Below are 17,700 nucleotides of genomic sequence, written 5' to 3'. Positions count from 1 at the left end.
AAGCTATGTATCAGAGTATGAAGAAGCAGAAAGAAAAACTGAAATGTGCGTACATAGGTAGCGCTTATATGTGGCTCCATTCATCACTTCCAGGGCATAGCAAAGGCAGCATGACATATTTAAGCCTGCCTTCAGCCCTGCATCTTTCAACAACTCTTAAAATCAAGCCTATGCTCCCCATCTCCGAGAGTATTATTCTGATTCGCTCCGAAACGCAACCATACCATCCTCTCTGGCACATGCGTACAATGTTTCAAACCTGCAACAGTCATATTTCACTCAACAAACTGATAACTGAACACTCCTTTCCATCCAATCATCACCCATGTCTCACAGGCCATCTGTATGCACCTTGACCACCTTACTGATTCAGTGTGGGCAATCACCCTACCTGGTATCAAATATAACTTCTAAAAGTAGCACCTAATACTACTTGAATTTGATCTTACTCTTCCTTCCTGGGTTTAAACCACATTTCTGTACATGCCAAGTAATCAGTAGATTCTTCCATTCCTATGGTGACAATATGTAAACATCCTATTTTCCTCCCATTACTTCATCCCAGACACAAATCTCAGACTACTTAGGAGTTGTCTAACACTGGAATGTCCTTCTTTCACTTACATTGAGCTCCCCAAAACCTCCCTTTTGTTTTGCCCACGACATTCTAACTCTAATATTCATAGATCAAACAAGAGTTGCATGTACCTTTAATGCAGTCTACTCAGTCTCCATTACATAAATATATGCTTCCTTTCAAAACCACAGATTTACGATTAGCTATATTACATGGCAAGTTAAAATTAGTCATCGTCTCTTTCCCATCAACACAAAGTAATAATTTAGGTAGCAGTGCATCGCCTGCCAACACGAATAATATTGAACTCTACAAGTATACCTTGTGCAGGTCTGTCACAGAGATTTGCTTGCAAACGACCAGAGAAGGATTAAACTCCAGTGGGGTTCACCTTGAACCGTATATTTAGAAAAACTGGAGAGAAGAAAACTCATCAACCAATGAGAAAACAGCAGGAGCAAGCTATGTATCAGAGTATGAAGAAGCAGAAAGAAAAACTGAAATGTGCGTACATAGGTAGCGCTTATATGTGGCTCCATTCATCACTTCCAGGGCATAGCAAAGGCAGCATGACATATTTAAGCCTGCCTTCAGCCCTGCATCTTTCAACAACTCTTAAAATCAAGCCTATGCTCCCCATCTCCGAGAGTATTATTCTGATTCGCTCCGAAACGCAACCATACCATCCTCTCTGGCACATGCCTACAATGTTTCAAACCTGCAACAGTCATATTTCACTCAACAAACTGATAACTGAACACTCCTTTCCATCCAATCATCACCCATGTCTCACAGGCCATCTGTATGCACCTTGACCACCTTACTGATTCAGTGTGGGCAATCACCCTACCTGGTATCAAATATAACTTCTAAAAGTAGCACCTAATACTACCTGAATTTGATCTTACTCTTCCTTCCTGGGTTTAAACCACATTTCTGTACATGCCAAGTAATCAGTAGATTCTTCCATTCCTATGGTGACAATATGTAAACATCCTATTTTCCTCCCATTACTTCATCCCAGACACAAATCTCAGACTACTTAGGAGTTGTCTAACACTGGAATGTCCTTCTTTCACTTACATTGAGCTCCCCCAAACCTCCCTTTTGTTTTGCCCACGACATTCTAACTCTAATATTCATAGATCAAACAAGAGTTGCATGTACCTTTAATGCAGTCTACTCAGTCTCCATTACATAAATATATGCTTCCTTTCAAAACCACAGATTTACGATTAGCTATATTACATGGCAAGTTAAAATTAGTCACCGTCTCTTTCCCATCAACACAAAGTAATAATTTAGGTAGCAGTGCATCGCCTGCCAACACGAATAATATTGAACTCTACATAAAAACACCAGGGTATAAAATCTGACAATCTGCTCTCTAGACTGACCGACCGGACCAAGTCGACTTAAGAGACTGTGGCTCGGCCTAACATATTTCCCCACAGGAAAGGGCCCCTAACCCTCTGCGAGTTCAGAGCATGGAATAATCTTCAGGATCCATAACCCGGTAACAGGACCAGTCACTACACACTTGCAATTACAATAAACTTGGGAGGATTTCAGGACTAGTTAAGTGCTTTTGGGTTCAGGGATTGTGCAATATTTAGGGTTGATGAGGGGGGCCTTTAGGGGCCAGGAATGGGTGGAGATCAAGCATATAAAGGCATTTTTAGGGTCCAGAAATAGGTGGAATTTAGGGATAAGTAAGGAGTTTTTAGGGTTCAAGGCTGTGTGGAGTTTATGGGTGGTGAGGTGTTTTAAGGGTTCAGAGATCGGTGGAGTGTTAAGCTGGTGCATGTTTTTAAGGATCAGTAGGCAGAAGTTAGGGATGGTAAAGCGTTTTTAGGTTTCAGCACTGGGTGGAGTTTAGGGTGGAGAGAGGATGTTATGGGTTCAGGGATGGGTGGAGTTTAAGGATGGTGAGAGGTTTTTAGGGGGTCATGGATGGGTGAAGTTTAAAGCATGTGTGTTTTTTTCTAAGATTAAGGAATGGGTGGAGTTAGGTGGTGGTGAGCAATTTTAAGGGATGGGTGGCGTTTAGGTGTGGAAAGGAGTTTTTAGGATTCAGGAATGGGTGGAGTTTAGAGGCAGTGAGGGGTTTTTAGGCTTCAGAAATGGTGGGGCGAAAGGGTAGAAAGATCTTTTAAGGTTCATGGATGGGTGCAATTTAGGTGTAGTGAGGGGTTTTTAGGTTTCTGGGATGGGTGGAGATTAGGGGTAGAAATGTTTAAGACTTCAGGGATGTGTCGTTTAGGCATGATGAGAGGTATTTTGGGGGTAGGGATGGATGGTGATTTGGGATTGCGATAGGTGAGGATGGATGGTGTTTAGGGGTGGTGAGGGTCAGCACCCATCCAAGCATCCAAAGTAGCTATTTGACAATGGAAAAGATACTACTCTGGTATGAGGTTTCCCCGCAATAAAGCACTAAAAATAAAAACCTGAAACAATACTATTTCTGAAAATAAGACGTTCACACATTGCATTTACACCTTGAAAAGTAAGCATGTAAAAGCCAATTTCAAACAAAAAGACATTCTATGAATTGGTGAATGCCATTCCTTCTGAAAATGTCCATTAAACAGATTACGTGATATGGTTTTTTAGTAATGGTATTCCATGAAATCGTTTGTCAATGAACTTGCATACAAACTTCAGATCACCACAGGTGTATACGGAATGAAGTAATATTTCTGCTAATAAACATGCTTTTAAAAATATATATAAAAACGTACCCCTCCTCGCTGTCCATCCACATGTATTGAACGAATGTGATCTGCAAGATCAGGGCTGGAGTTGAAGCAGATCTGGCACAGGTCCCAACAGCAGTTGTAGGATATATTTTTTGATGCCGAAGTTATGCTTCCTTGGCCATTCATCATTGCTGGAGTTGAACGGCCACTGGAAATGGTGCTGTCTACATCCATTAAAGTACTGCTTATGCTGTGGAAATAAAAGAAGAGTTGCCTGTTATTACTTCGACAGCATCCAAACTATAGAATAAAGTTAAACAAATGTGTATAGTAATGTCAATTGCTGCTAATTCATCAGAAACAATGAAACTATAAAAAATAAAAGACAAACAACGTTCTCGTAAGATAAAATATATATTTTGATAAAATGCTAATTTACCAATGTGCAAGCCAAATAACCAATTAAAGTGCAAGCAATTATCTTGAATAGAATTTGGGCCATCCCAGCTAACAAACACCTCAGCTAATTAACGCCAAAAGCAAATAAATTTTTACGAAGTCTTCAAGAAATTACAACCATGATACACCAGAATCTGAAATAAAAGTATCTTCAAAATCATGGCGAGAAGGTTCTGAATGCCTTTGGCACTATAAAGCAGAATGAGAGCAATATAAATAAACAAGTAGATTATGTATCGACTATAAGATTATATATAGTGCCTTCACCTTAAAGGACAACCTGCAAGATCCATCATATTGATGACACCACCCTTGCTCTGGTTACCAAAATGACAATTTAGCAAAGAAACTCATCCAAATGTCTACATTGCCTCACATTACCCGACTCACTGGAAAACAACATTTTACAAAGACATCATTCTACCATATCTTGAAGATGATATTGAAAGAAGCAGTCATTTCACTACTGAACATTGTGAATGCATCTCTTGTACATAACACTTTCATGTGTTCAAAATCAGCCCGAAATTGCCTCTCTCCTAAAGTATGTCAGCACTGATTAAAATAAAATGGTGTATAGTCAAATGACAACATACAACTGCCTCTCCTGGAGAAGATCACCGGAAAGGGCATTGTTGATATCTTGTTCTGTCTAAAATACTTCATGGCAATTAACTCTTAATTTGGCTGGCAAATGTGCATCTCACACCACAGTGGGCAGTGCTGAATGTAGTGGGCTGGCGTTTTGCTAGCAGCAAAAAAATGCCCTTCTCAGTCGCGTCTTAGATACCTGTCAAATTCTTCCCACTGAAGCTAGATCACTCAAAAGGAAGGCTTGGTTTACTCAAAGTTTTGCACACCTGCACTCTTGTGTATTTGGCGAACAAGCTGAAAATCTCTGGAGGAATTTTAAGGAGTACTCAGTCTTTAACAGGAAGGACAACTAGAATTTGGAACCATCTTACTCTTCGGTATCATCGCGTCTTTTGAAACCTTCAAGAACGGTCCTACACTGCTGTTTAAATACATTTGAGAAATGTATCCCTCTAACTGCAAGTCTAATCACCACGTTCTTAGGATACTCTATAACAGTTACTACCTCTTCTTTAATTCCTTTTACCTAACTTTGCTCATCTTATGCCTCTTACATCTTTCAGTCTTGTTTACTGCACTTTCAGTTACTTGTTATTGCTTCCTCCCAGCCTGGGTAAAATATTCCTTTCAAATGGTCACCCTTAATGACATTTGCAATTATAATTTTGAATCTATAATGAACTTAATCAATCAATCATAACATTTGTATAGCGCACTACTCACCCGGAAGGGTCTCAAGGCGCTTGGGGGAGGGGTCCGCTACTGCTCGAACAGCCAGGAGTTGTCTCCTGAAGGCGAGATGGTCCTGTGTCAGCCGAAGGTGGATGGGGAGGGAGTTCCATGTCTTGGCTGCCAGGTAGGAGAAGGATCTTCATCCGGAGGAGGCTCTTCGGATGCGTGGTACGGCGGCGAGGGCGAGGCTTGTAGAACATAGCTGGCGGGTGGGCGTGTAGAAGGTCAGGCGGTCGTTGAGGTACTTGGGGCCCAGGTCGTGGAGAGACTTGTGTGCGTGGGTAAGGAGCCTGAACGTGATCTTCTTGCTGACGGGGAGCCCGTGCAGGTCTCTCAGGTGGCCAGAGATGTGGCTGCGTCGGGGGATGTCCAGGATGAGTCGGGCGGAGGCGTTCTGGATGTGTTGGAATCTTTTCTGTAGCTTGGCTGTGGTTCCGGCGTAGATGGTGTTTCCGTAGTCCAGTCGGCTGGTGACGAGTGCCTGGGTGACCGTCTTCCTGGTTTTGGTCGGGATCCATCGAAAGATCTTGCGGAGCAAGCGTAGGGTGTTGAAGCACGATGAGGAGACGGCGTTGACTTGTCTGGTCATCGAGAGGGAGGAGTCCAGGATGAAGCCCAGGTTGCATGCGTGGTCTGTTGGCTTGGTAGTGGTGCCCAGGGCGGGGGGCCACCAGGAGTCGTCCCAGGCGGAGGGCGATGGTCCCAGGATGAGGACTTCCGTCTTGTCTGAGTTCAGTTTCAGGCGGCTGTTCTTCATCCACTCGGTGACGTCTTTCATCCCTTCGTGTAGGCTAGTTCTGGCGGTGGCGGGGTCTCTGGTGAGGGAGAGGATCAGTTGGGTGTCGTCGGCGTAGGAGGAGTTGAGGTTAGGTTGGCGTACGATGGCTGCAAGAGGTCTCATGTAGACGTTGAAGAGGGTGGGGCTGAGTGATGATCCTTGTGGTACGCCGCAGATGACTTCGGTGGCCTCGGATCGAAACGGAGGGAGGCGGACTCTCTGGGTTCTTCCGGCGAGGAACGAGATGATCCACTCCAGTGCCTTCTCTTGGATTCCGATGTTGCTGAGGCGCTGCACTAGGGTGCGGTGGCAGACAGTGTCGAACGCTGCGGAGAGGTCCAGGAGGATGAGGGCAGCTGTTTCCCCGTTGTCGAGCAGGGTTCTGATGTCGTCGGTGGCCGCGATGAGGGCGGTCTCGGTGCTGTGGTTGGCTCGGAAACCGGACAGCGAGGGGTCGAGGGATCCGTTTGTCTCGAGGAAGGTGGCAAGCTGTCTGTTGACGGTCTTCTCGATGACTTTGGCAGGAAAAGGGAGGAGCGAGATGGGGCGGAAGTTCTTGAGGTCGGTGGGGTCCGCTGTTGGTTTCTTCAGTAAGGCGCTGAGCTCGGCATGCTTCCAGCTCTCCGGGAAGGTGGCGGTGTTGAAGGAGGTGTTGATGATGTCCCGGAGTTGGGGTGCGATGGTGGAGTCGGCCTTGTTGAAGACGTGGTGGGGGCAGGGGTCGGTTGGAGATCCGGAGTAGATGGTGTTCATCGTGCGGGCTGTGTCTTCGGTGGTTACCGTGGTCCAGGTGCAGAGGGTGGCAGTGGGGGGGCGTTGGTTTGACGGTTGGGTGCGTGGATGGTGCGCCGAAGCTTTTGTGGATGTCGGCGATCTTGCGGTGGAAGAACGAGGCGAGAGAGTCGCAGAGATCTTGGGAAGGAGTGATGTCGTTGTTGCCGGTGCTGGGGTTGGAGAACTCCTTGACGATGCTGAAAAGTTCCTTGCTGTCGTGGGTGTTGTTGTCCAGTCGTTCCTTCAGTGCGGTCTTCTTGGTGGTGCGGATAAGCTGGTGGTGCTTGCGGGTGGCGTATTTGAGGGCGGTTATGTTGCCTGTGGTCTGGTCGAGGAGCCAGGCTTTCTCGAGGGTGCGGCAGTTCTTCTTGGAGTCCTTGAGTTCGTCGGTGAACCAGGAGGCTTTCTTGCTTCTGGGTCTGCTGGGAGGGTTCTTCAGTGGCACGAGCTGGTCGTCGCAGGCGGTAAGCCACTGCGTGAAGTTGCGGGCTGCTTCGTTGGGGTCCGTTGTGCTGGTGGGAGGGTTATGGCTGAGGGAGGTGGTGAGCTGCTCTGCGGTGATCTTGCTCCAGCTCCTGCGAGGAAACTGTTGCGGGTGGTGGTGGGTTGTGGTTCTTCTGAAGCTGAAGTGGACGAAGCTGTGGTCGGTCCAGTGAAGTCCGGTGGAGTGGCTGAAGGTGATGTGCTTGCTGGATGAGAAGACGGGGTCAAGCGTGAGGCCGGCGTAGTGGGTGGGGGTGTTGACCAGTTGCTTGAGTCAGAGGTTGGCGATGTTGTCCAGCAGGGCGGCGGTGTTGCGGTCCTTGTTGTTCTCCAGGTGGAAGTTAAGGTCCCCTAGGAGGATCTAGTCAGCGGAGGGGAGGGCGTGCGGGCTGAAGTCCGCGATGTCTTCGCTGAATTGTGTGCGTGGTCCCGGGGGTCTGTAGATGAGGGTGCCTCTGAGGGACGTCTTTGGGTCGGTGTGCATCTGGAAGTGGAGGTGCTCGGCGGCGGAGAAGGTGTCGTTGGAGTCGGTCGTGATGCGGATGGTGTTCTTGTGTACGATGGCGATGCCTCCTCCAGTCTGGTTGATGCGGTCCCTCCGGGTGATCTTGTATCCGTCCGGGATGGCGATGGCGATGGCGATGTCGGGCGCAGAGGAGGCGTTCATCCAGGTTTCTGTGAGGAAGGCGACGTCTGGTTAAGTTGTGTCGAGCAGGTTCCAAAGTTCGATGGCGTGTCTGTGGACGGAGCGGGTGTTGAGCAGGATGCACTTGAGGTGATTGTTGCTGGTGCTCGGCTTGGCGTGTGCGGTGCAGGTCCGGAGGCAGGTGAACTTGCAGGCTTGGCAGGTGAAGGGTCCGTGGGTGCGTCTCGGGGTGGCTCGGTAGCAGGCACGTTTTCGGTCGGGTTTGAGTCCGATGAGGGTGGCGGCGTCGTAGGTCCGTCGTGTGGGCTGGCAACGTCGGGGGCCAGGGGTCCTGGCACTGGTCGCGGTTCAGGCGCGGATGGGTGCAGACGGGCTTGCCTTTGGCGCGCCTTCGGCGCACAATCGGCGCACCCGCTGCGCGTACGCGTGGGCGTCATAAGTAGGGAGCCGGGAGGGCGGGTCAGCTGGGTGGCGGGAGCGGGGCGGCGAATGGGCTGGCGGGGGGCGGGGCCGCAGGGAGGCAGCGGCGGGAAGAGTCTGGGGCGAGCGGGCAGCTCAGCGGCAGCTGGGTCACTCGAGGCAGGCAGGCAGAAACAAGCGGCAGGCAGCGGCAGTCAGCGGAGGAGGGTGGGGGCGACCTAGCCTGGAACTTACATACATATATGTACCTCGTCACTGTACCAATGTAACTATCGCTTAGCGCTGTAACTCCTTTGGATCATGTTCTAACTATATATAAAAAAATGGCAAGAAAACAATACACTAAGTATATAACACAAATAAATCCAATGATCTGCTGTGGGGTTAAAAAAATTAAATGTGACTTTAGACCTTCCTGCAGCATAGAAACATCAGCCTTTGCAGCTTACAGTGTGAGAGGGGAGGAAACCATAACAAAAATACGATATAGATTAGAACAAGAAATACCTCACTTCGATAATAATGGACGCAAAGACAGCCGTTAGGGCGGAGGAATTAAAATTATGTTGTTAGTGCACAGCCAGCCAGGATTACTAAACATAAGTGTAATTTTCACGCAAGCTGTTAAAGTTAAAAAGACAATAAAAATAATTTTAAGGATAAACTTGGTAGTCGATTGAGATTTACTCTTCTGGTTTTGGTGTTGTTGTTCCTTCATTTAAAGCACGGACTCTTCAGGTTTGTTTGGTTACTATTGAATAGATTACCTTCTAACCCACGGCCAAGGTAAAACCCTGAATGCTGGAGAGTTTAGATTGTGCGACTGGGAGACCTAAATCCTTGGTGTCTGTGGCTCGGAAAGACGTAAGAGATGTAAATACCGTGGGCAGGTAACCTCTCTAAATTCAGAGGCAAGCAGGGACAAGAAAGGTTACCAAAGCTCTCCGAACTCGGAGCCTTTCCAGGCTAACGTTAAGAGTCATTTTCTTCATCCCCAAAACATGACACAGGCACAGTAGTCAGCACGTGAACGTAGGGATCAGCGAGGTTCGCCAATGCGTAAGTGTGTTTTGGGTCGCTAAGCCAAGGGCGATTGCTATCAGGCGGCCCCTTCTGGATTTAAGGGGGTATGTTAAGGGATTTGGGATGCCTAACAAAACATAGGCGGGTAGTCTCAGTATTTGGGTGTCTAGGTGTTTTTCAACTTCGTCCAGTATCTGAGACCAGTAGGACTAGGAGGTGCTCACAGTCCCAAAGGAGATGAACTAAGGTGCCTGGCTTCCCACATCCCTGCCAACAGTCAGCGCTCTGCCGCGGATCCGCTTAGTAGATGCGAGCAGGAGTGTAGTACCAGTAAGTGGCTACCTTCGTCAATTTTTCAGTCAGCCCCAGGTGATATGCAGATTGGCGAGCCCTATGGTACACTCCCTCCCACTCCTTATGGCCAAGTGTCCGACCTAGCTCTCGCTCCCAACGCGTGCGACTAGCAGAGTGAGTGAGTGAGTGAGTGAGTGAGTGAGTGTGTGTGTGTGTGTGTGTGTGTGTGTGTGTGTGTGTGTGTGTGTGTGTGTGTGTGTGTGTGTGTGTGTGTGTGTGTGTGTGTGTGTGTGTGTGTGTGTGTGTGCGCGCCTCGAAAACAAATTTTTGTAGAGATCAGAAAGTAGTAGTTTGTCGGATGTGAATGTAATGAGCCATTTTTCATAGGGAGTAAGGTAACGCTGTGGACTAATCGGCGGTGAACTGCGCAATGGCAGAGCTGCATATACTGTAGTCGATTGGTTTCAGGGATCTTATAAACAGACTTAATCTGTGATAATGATAATATCCCGTCAACGCCGAAGAGATGTCCCAAAGAACAGCATTCGTGTGGCGCCAGCACTTAAAGGCGGACTCGCCCATTCCTGGCTGAAAGTCAGGGTTATTGAAAAGTGGGTTGAGTGGAGAAGGAAAAGTGGTACATTTATGGTCCCATGCCTCTAAGGGCACCCTGGTGATATGAGATGCATAAAGGTTAGGTGGTCTGTGTGGTTTTCGAAGGAAGGGGGCCTTTTGAAGATACGTGGCTGCTACTGCACGATCTTGGAACAGCCAGTGCTTCGCTGACTCTAATCGGCTCCATTCAACCAGGTGATGCATTTGTACCGCCGGGAAAGTAGATCTGGATGTCTGGGACCCAGAGCCCGCCCTCCACGGGCAGCAAATGAATTTTGCCAAGTCTGATTGTACCTTCTGGATCCACCCTGGAGGAGGACGAAAGGGAAGGGTCTGAAATAAATATAGTACTTGGGGTAAAATAGTCATTTTGGTGGCAGCTACCCTGCCTAGCCAGGATAGCAGGTAGGGTTTCCACTGACTCAACTCCTTGCAGATGTGTGTCCGGAGTTTGGCGTAGTTGGTGGCGACTATTGCGAGGAGAATGGGGGCAAATTGGATACCCAGATAGGGAACTGTGTCCTCCGACCATTGAATAGGGTGTTGAGCTTGAAGACACTCCACCGTTTGGGGCGACTGTGAGAGGTTAAGTGCTACGGACTTTTCGACATTAACTATGAAGCCTGAGGCCTGCGCAAAGCAGTCCAGTTCCGAGATGAAGGCCCGCAGGGCTGGGATTGGGGTCGAGAGTGAGACCAAAACGTCATCGGCGTAGATGCTGATGGTGTGTACGTTGCTCCCAAACTTAATCCCTGATAGGAGAGGGTGTTGTCTAACTCATTGGGCAAATGGCTCCATGTTGAGCGCGAAGAGCAGGGGTGAGGTTGACGCCTGACCATTAACCCGAACCATTGCCTTAGGAAATCGATAACAGTTTCAAATGGGAGTCCGAAGTTTGTCCCCCATGCCTATGCGTGCAAGCACTTGCTCCAGATAAGGCCAGTGGACCCTATCAAAGGCCTTCTCGGCATCGATAGTTAGCAGCATGTATTACCCTTGCGTCTGAGAGGCCTTCTCAATGAGTTGAAGGACCCATTTGGGGATATCGCTCGTTTGGCGTAGAAGGATGAACCCTGCCTGGTCAGGATCAATCAGACCTGGCATATAGGCCGCCAACCTAGAAGCAAGGATCCCCGTGTGTAACTTGAGATCTATGTTGAGAAGAGATATGGTGCTGTACGCCTGCAGGCGGTCTTATCTTTACCGGGTTTCGGGATGACCACAATGGCTGCCTCAAGCAGTTCCCCCCGAATCTCCCCTGCCGAGGCAAAGTAGTTGAAGAGACGGGTTAAAAGTGGAGACCCCATCGAGCAGATTGTGCTATAAAAATACGCTGAGTAGCCGTCGGGGGCCAGGGGACTTAGCAGGCTTAAGGTGCGGAATCGCAGCGATAACTTCTTCGATCAGTATCTCTCTCCAAGTAGTCAACCTGGTCCCTCGTTAAGGTGGGGAGTCGGGCCTCGGCAAGGTAGGCGATGCCAGACGAATCATCCAACGGTTGTCCTTCATATAGCTGCGCATAGTAGTCGCGGAAGGTCTTGGCGATGCCAGCGTCATCTGTTACAAGAATACCCCCTACGCTGCCGATTTCACAAACGCCCTGTCTTTGTCTGGCCACCCGCAATTTATGCACCAGAAGGCGATCGCATCTGTCTCTCCTCCCTCGCCCCCCCCCCCCCAGTGTAACAGGAGTGGCGAAGGCGGAGAGCTGCGTACTCCTCTCCGTTTTGGTCCAGAGCAGCAAGCAGCGCCCGCATTGGCCCGCAGTTGACGCCATACCCTGGGTGCCCCTGTTCTCTGGTGTATCTGCTCTAGCTATCTCATCTTTTGTGTGAGTTCCTCCCTCTTACGCTGGCGCTCCGAATTGACTGCCGTTGAGATAGCCAGAAGCTCCACCCGGATGACCGCCTTAAGCGCTGCCCACTGTATCAAAGGTGAAGTGTCTGGGGTCTCATTGTGTAAGAGGTAGTCCTCTATGGCCCACTGTATCTGCTGGACGACATCCGGACGGTGTAAAAGAGTATCGCGTAGACGCCACCGAGGAGAGGTACACTGTAGCGGGGGGGGGTTTGGGGGGGGAGGGGATGTAGCTACCACTGGGGCATGATCGGACAGGGAAGCAAGCAGGATCTCAACCTCAGAGGCAAGCGCAGAAAGGGGTGTGGAGCCCAGAAGATAATCGGGACGTGCATAAGTTTTATGTGCACTCGAGAAGGGGTACTCGCTGCTGTGATGATGGAAGAAGCGCCAGAGATCTACGAGACACAAATCCCTCAACCTTTCTAGGCCTTTCGGGGAAAGTGAGCCAGTCTGGTCCATGCGTTGGCACGACCTATCCATATCATTGTCGAGTACCTGATTCAAGTCCCCGCCTAATAAAATCCTACGGACATCAGTTGCTGTGGCTTCTGTGAGAGCTTTGTGAAAGAACTGCTCTTGGCCCACAGTCGGTGCATAAACCGACCCGATAAATACCTAACCGCCGATATCAAACTGGTATGCGAGTAGCCTTTCCTTGATTTCAGCCTCCTTCTGAAGTACTCTACCCCGAAACGAGCGGGACACCAGAATGGCCACGCCCGCAGATTTAGAAGGACCGGACGAAAACAACTGGGTTGGGAACCGACAGGTCTTTAAGCGGTGGTAATCCCTCGGTAGCAGGTGCGTCTCCTGAAACAGGCACAGAACAGCTTTGGAGTGTTCTAGATACGACAGAACTGCCCGGAGCTTCACAGGGTTTTTGAATCCCCGCACGTTCAGGGTGAGAATCCGAAGTGTGTTGGAAGGCATCTAGCGAGTACCGGGTCTTAACTATAGCTTTGGGTAGGGACCAGGGCTGCGGGTGTGGATGTGGCAGCATAGGTGAGCATAGAGATAAATAAACACAGTGGACGACAGGCCCCAAAATAAAGCAGGAACTACCTCAAACAAACTATCATAAACATGGCTGGGTACGCACAACAAACTGGAAGAAAGTAGTCAGTCACCCAAAGGTGGCCAGAAACAGATACTAAGGGGTCCATGAAGTGGCCAAGTGTCGGGGCCTCTGCCCCACCCGCTGCCCACCCTAGAGGCAGTAAAAGAGAGCGGGATGTCAAGTCCCCTCCAAGTGTTCCAAGAGTGCGTCTTTGCCAATGCCTCTGTCATGGAGTCCAGGGCCGCCTGCTTGCCCTTTGCCGAAACGGATGGCCACATGAATAAGAGAATGCCCTGTTGGCGTAGGTTTTCAGTGATAGGCCGAAACTGCCGCCTCACTCTCCACTGGAGGGTGATAAGTGCTACGTCTTGAAAGAGCACTAGAGACTGGTCCTTAAACGTTATGAGGTGCATGGACCTTGCCTTGTTGAGAATCGCTTCCTTGGTCCTAAAGACTTGTACACAGGCAAGGATGTCTGCTGGAGGGGGAGTACCCTTCCGAGTAGGACCAACTCTGTGGGCACGGTCTAGCTTTATGTCGACTGCAGGGGGGGTTACAAAGGATATGGTTAAATAGGTCTTTGGAGAAAGCGAAGGTCAGCGGTGTCTGCTGTGACCCTCACTCTCGGATTTTGTGCCTCTGGGAGCGGTTCTCGAGATCCTCCAGGTGGATTTGCAGGTCAAGGTGCTGGTCTTGGATCCGCATCACCTTCTGCTGGAGGGTGGACATCTCGGTCTCTCCGCTGTGCCCTCTGTCCTCCAAGGCTGCGACCCTCTCTCCAATGCTATCCATGTACCTATGCATGTTCTTAGAAGAGGGACTCCAGGAAGATCTGGGTTACAGATTCCTCACCAGAGCCATCGGTCTTCGTGGAGGTTGACGTACAGAGGGTGGATTCCGCTATTGTGGAGCTGCTCTGCTGGTGAGCAAATATGTCCTTCAGGGATTTTTCTTTCTTTGTCCTCGTGGAGGACAGACATAATCCTACGCCCCTCCACCCTTCGTGGGGGCTGATTGAAGGGCAGCTTAAGAATGACCAGACAGGACTGGCAACGTGTGGGGCAAGGAGGTCTAAGGCCCGGATACTGGCTAGGAGAGGAACGCGGCTACGAATCCGACCAGTGACCCCGAGGTGCCAAGGGCCCAGCTCCTTCTGCGGTGTCAGCCACCCGCTCCTTCTGCGGTGTCAGCCACCCACTCCTCCTGCGTTGCTCCCCAGGTATGGGTCGGGATGGTATCTATGTCGCAGGACGTCAACGGCCCGTCGAGCGGGTGTATCCCGCAAGACAGAGGTGGAGAGTGGATTGCCCCCAGGTGCTGGGTCGTAGAGGAGGCCAAGTACTGTGAGGATGCACAGTCCTTATTTCAGGGGCCACTGCTGACCACCAGTTCACACAGCGGGGTGCCGAGAGTACGAGGCCAGGGGGGTGGGGGGGTCACGCCAAGGGCCAGCGGCGCCACTCAAGCCCGCAACTGGCCCAGCCGGCAAGCGCCACCACAGCCCGCGCTAAACCACCCCCAACTCGGTACCTGTCTGAGCTGGCCTCCGCGGCCTGTCCTAGCTGAGGGCCGGCTGGCTGCCGGTCGATAGTCGTCCAGGTGTCAGTCGCTCACAGAACGGGCAGATGCATCGCTGCTGTGGAGGAGAGCGCGAGCTGGGGCCGCAGCGAGCCTACAAACCGCACCCAGATCTAGCTGGGCTGCTTCCACAGGCTGCGGCAGCCCTCTCTCGGTGATCGCCCACTAACTGCGGCAACGCTCACTCTCCCCAGCTGCGTCGCCAGAGAACCGATAGGCAGCTGAGCATGCTTCACATGTCGTGAAGGCCCTCGGGATGTCGTTGACTCGGGGCAGGCTGTGGTCCTTGGTGCTGGCTCGAAGCTCTGGCCTGCAGACCCCGCAGCAGCGTCAGGACGGGAGAAGGGGAAAGTGCATGTCCTCGGGTTGGTGTTTTCCCAGTAAGTTTCTGTTGTAAACTCTTCTGTGGAGAACAAGACTGTTGGGCTGTATTTTTCTTTTTCTTGCCTAAAGTGAACCAAAGGTTTCAGAATGTACAGCACTGAAAAAAACCAAAGAAAACTTTCCAAATATATATAATTATTTTTCCCATTTATTAGCAATCTGTTCGCATCGGTGGGATTTTACCTGCCAAGTGGTCCACGCAAGTGGCTTTTTGGCCAGCAGAGCTTTGCTGTCTAGAACTCGTTTTAATTATTTCGCCATCAGGGGTTTGGGCATACAGTTTTTTTTCTTAGTTTTTTTTACAGAGCGACTAACAGGGAAAGAGATGCAAGAAGGTTAAAAGGAAATATCCTGTTTGAAGATATCCAAGCAAAATGCTGAACTTTTCTGGGTTGTGTGAATACAAATCTATAAACCAAAAATAGCAGCATCGGGGCGTGGTCACCGGCCAAAAATGGCTGTTGCACAAGAGCTTTTTGCCCATCCGGCATTATGCTTTAAAAATCCTGCGCATCTGGTCTGGCAAGAATAGATACTTGCTGGAGGGGACTCATTTGTGTCTATGCCTCATGTAAACACCAGGGGCCCCTTCACAACACCCACTTGAGGACACTGCCGGAGGTGCGGACTAAATGGATGTGGAGGCCCGATCCCAGCTGAACTCTGAGACAGTGCAGGCCACGGATGCAGGAGTGGGACTTCTCCCCAGCACCTCTCACCCACATTTCAAAGCGGCACAGCCGTCACCTATCGAAGGAGCTGCAGCAAATGGGAGAGGGATGGGGCATGACATGCACACAAGGAGCAGAGAGCTTAGTCCAGAGGAGATTTAGGAGTCGGCGAAGGAGTGACACACTGAGACCGCATCTGCAGCAGTTTACAGAAGGAGGGACTTTTGCGATACCAGACGAGGATTTACCCTTTAAAAACACTCAAAACAAATCCTTAATCAGGAACAGAACACAAGCAGGGGGCTAATATGCACATCTCAGGAAAAGGGTGGCGAGACCTGGACAATGAGTAGGGATTGGTTGACCGGAGATACTGACTTCCCACTACTTAAAAGAAATTTGTCTCCAATGCAGAGATACCAAGAGACACGGCAAGGTCCTCCTCTCCCTTTGTTAGCAGGGTCTTGCCTCCCAGCCCATGCTGGACCACAGTTACTTTGGGAGTGGTGGGAGTTTGGGTATGGGGAGACCACAAACTGTTTCTTTGATATGTAGTTTGTGCTGATCTTACGTCCATGCCACAACATATGCTTCAGGTTCCAGAAATGTAGGCTGGGAGGGTGGGGTAGTGGGTTGCATATATACTGTTCAATTTGTGGCTCATGCTTTTTGTTTTACCAAGACGATCCCACTGCTTCCTAGTGCCACATGGCAGAAGATACAAGTAATAATACAAGCTTAAAGAAGGTGCTGTCTTGAAACATTAATGGTCTCCTGGGTCGGATTAAGTGCAGTTTAGTACGCATTTATGCGTCTTATTCAAATGTGTATTATTAATTTACACTTGAATTCAAATATGTAGAATGACATACATCTAATGCAGTTGAAACAAAATTGCTATTACCTGCCAGCTAGGCCTCAACGCCATCTTGTTCAAAATGGATGTCATACTATCATGCTTTCTGTTTGTATTTCTCCTGCACGTAGTCAATCAAGATGTGTGTTGGACACGGCCTCGTGGCGTGGTCCGACCCCGTCCGCATGGAGGGCCCAGGACGACATCGGCCCTCCATTTACCTACTATCGACCCCCCTGACACGCACATTCACGAACCATCGGCGCGAGCAGCCTCCCCGGCCACCTACAGCTCTCCCCCTCCCTGGTACCCCGGCAGAAGCTGCTCGCCAACGCTGCCAGCCTGGCACCCTGACCAGGCCACCCTTTCCGGCCCGACTCCATCTTGGGACCCTCACGCCCCGAACACGTGGCCGCAGCCATCCCGGGCCCGGCCCCAGCGAAGCCCAGACATTGAGGCACCAGGATCCTCCTAGGTGGTAAAGTGGCCACTCGACCAGATCCCGGAGGAGGAGAGTCTCGATGGGCCTTCCACCGCCCCCGGACGCCTGGTATCGATCGCTCTCCCGGCTCCCTGGGCGCTGGCTCCGCCCCCCTGCTGGGTGTCTGGACACCTTCATCCCGGCCCCTCTGACCCCCAGGCGCGAGGGTATGGACATCAAAGCCCTCCAGTCCTATATCTGGGCCAGCCCGGATCAAGACGGCAGTTGTATCTGGAGTCGAAGCCCTGCTGACCTCGTCGCGGCTGATCCTGATCCGAACTCTTGCACCTGGAACTATCTTCGAGGCCCTGCTGACGCTGTCGCGGCCTGACCAACCTGAACCACCTTCGAGGCCCTGCTGACGCTGTCGCGGCCTGACCAAGCTGAACCACCTTCGAGGCCCTGCTGACGCTGTCGCGGCCTGACCAAGCTGAACCACCTTCGAGGCCCTGCTGACGCTGTCGCAGCCTGACCAAGCTGAACCACCTTCGAGGCCCTGCTGACGCTGTCGCGGCCTGACCAAGCTGAACCACCTTCGAGGCCCTGCTGACGCTGTCGCGGCCTGAATCCTTGAACTATCCACGCACCAGTGGGTGCCAAGACTGTCCCGCTACCCCCTTTCCCCGAGACCACGACATTACGGATCCCTCGATCCTTGCCGCTACCCTGCCAAGAACTTGCTTTGATTACTTATATAAAGATTCGTGTGAATATCC

At 50.5% G+C, this 17,700-nt stretch overlaps 1 protein-coding gene across 3 annotated transcripts in view; it reads right to left on the bottom strand.

The window, feature by feature from the left end:
• Positions 1–17,700, bottom strand: part of AEBP2 (AE binding protein 2) — a 634,726-nt gene that overhangs the window by 476,851 nt on the left and 140,175 nt on the right. For all 3 annotated transcript variants that reach the window (XM_078674048.1, XM_078674047.1, XM_078674049.1), the window contains exon 2: positions 3,322–3,529. In XM_078674048.1, coding sequence (XP_078530174.1) covers positions 3,322–3,529 — 208 coding nt within the window. The remainder of the gene's footprint in view (positions 1–3,321; positions 3,530–17,700) is intronic.

The sequence above is a fragment of the Lissotriton helveticus genome, chromosome 1_1 (genome assembly GCF_964261635.1).
Source record: "Lissotriton helveticus chromosome 1_1, aLisHel1.1, whole genome shotgun sequence".
NCBI classification, from domain to species: Eukaryota; Metazoa; Chordata; class Amphibia; order Caudata; family Salamandridae; genus Lissotriton; species Lissotriton helveticus.
The sequence above is the reverse complement of the archived record's forward strand: the minus strand, read 5'-3'. Positions and strand labels throughout refer to the sequence as shown.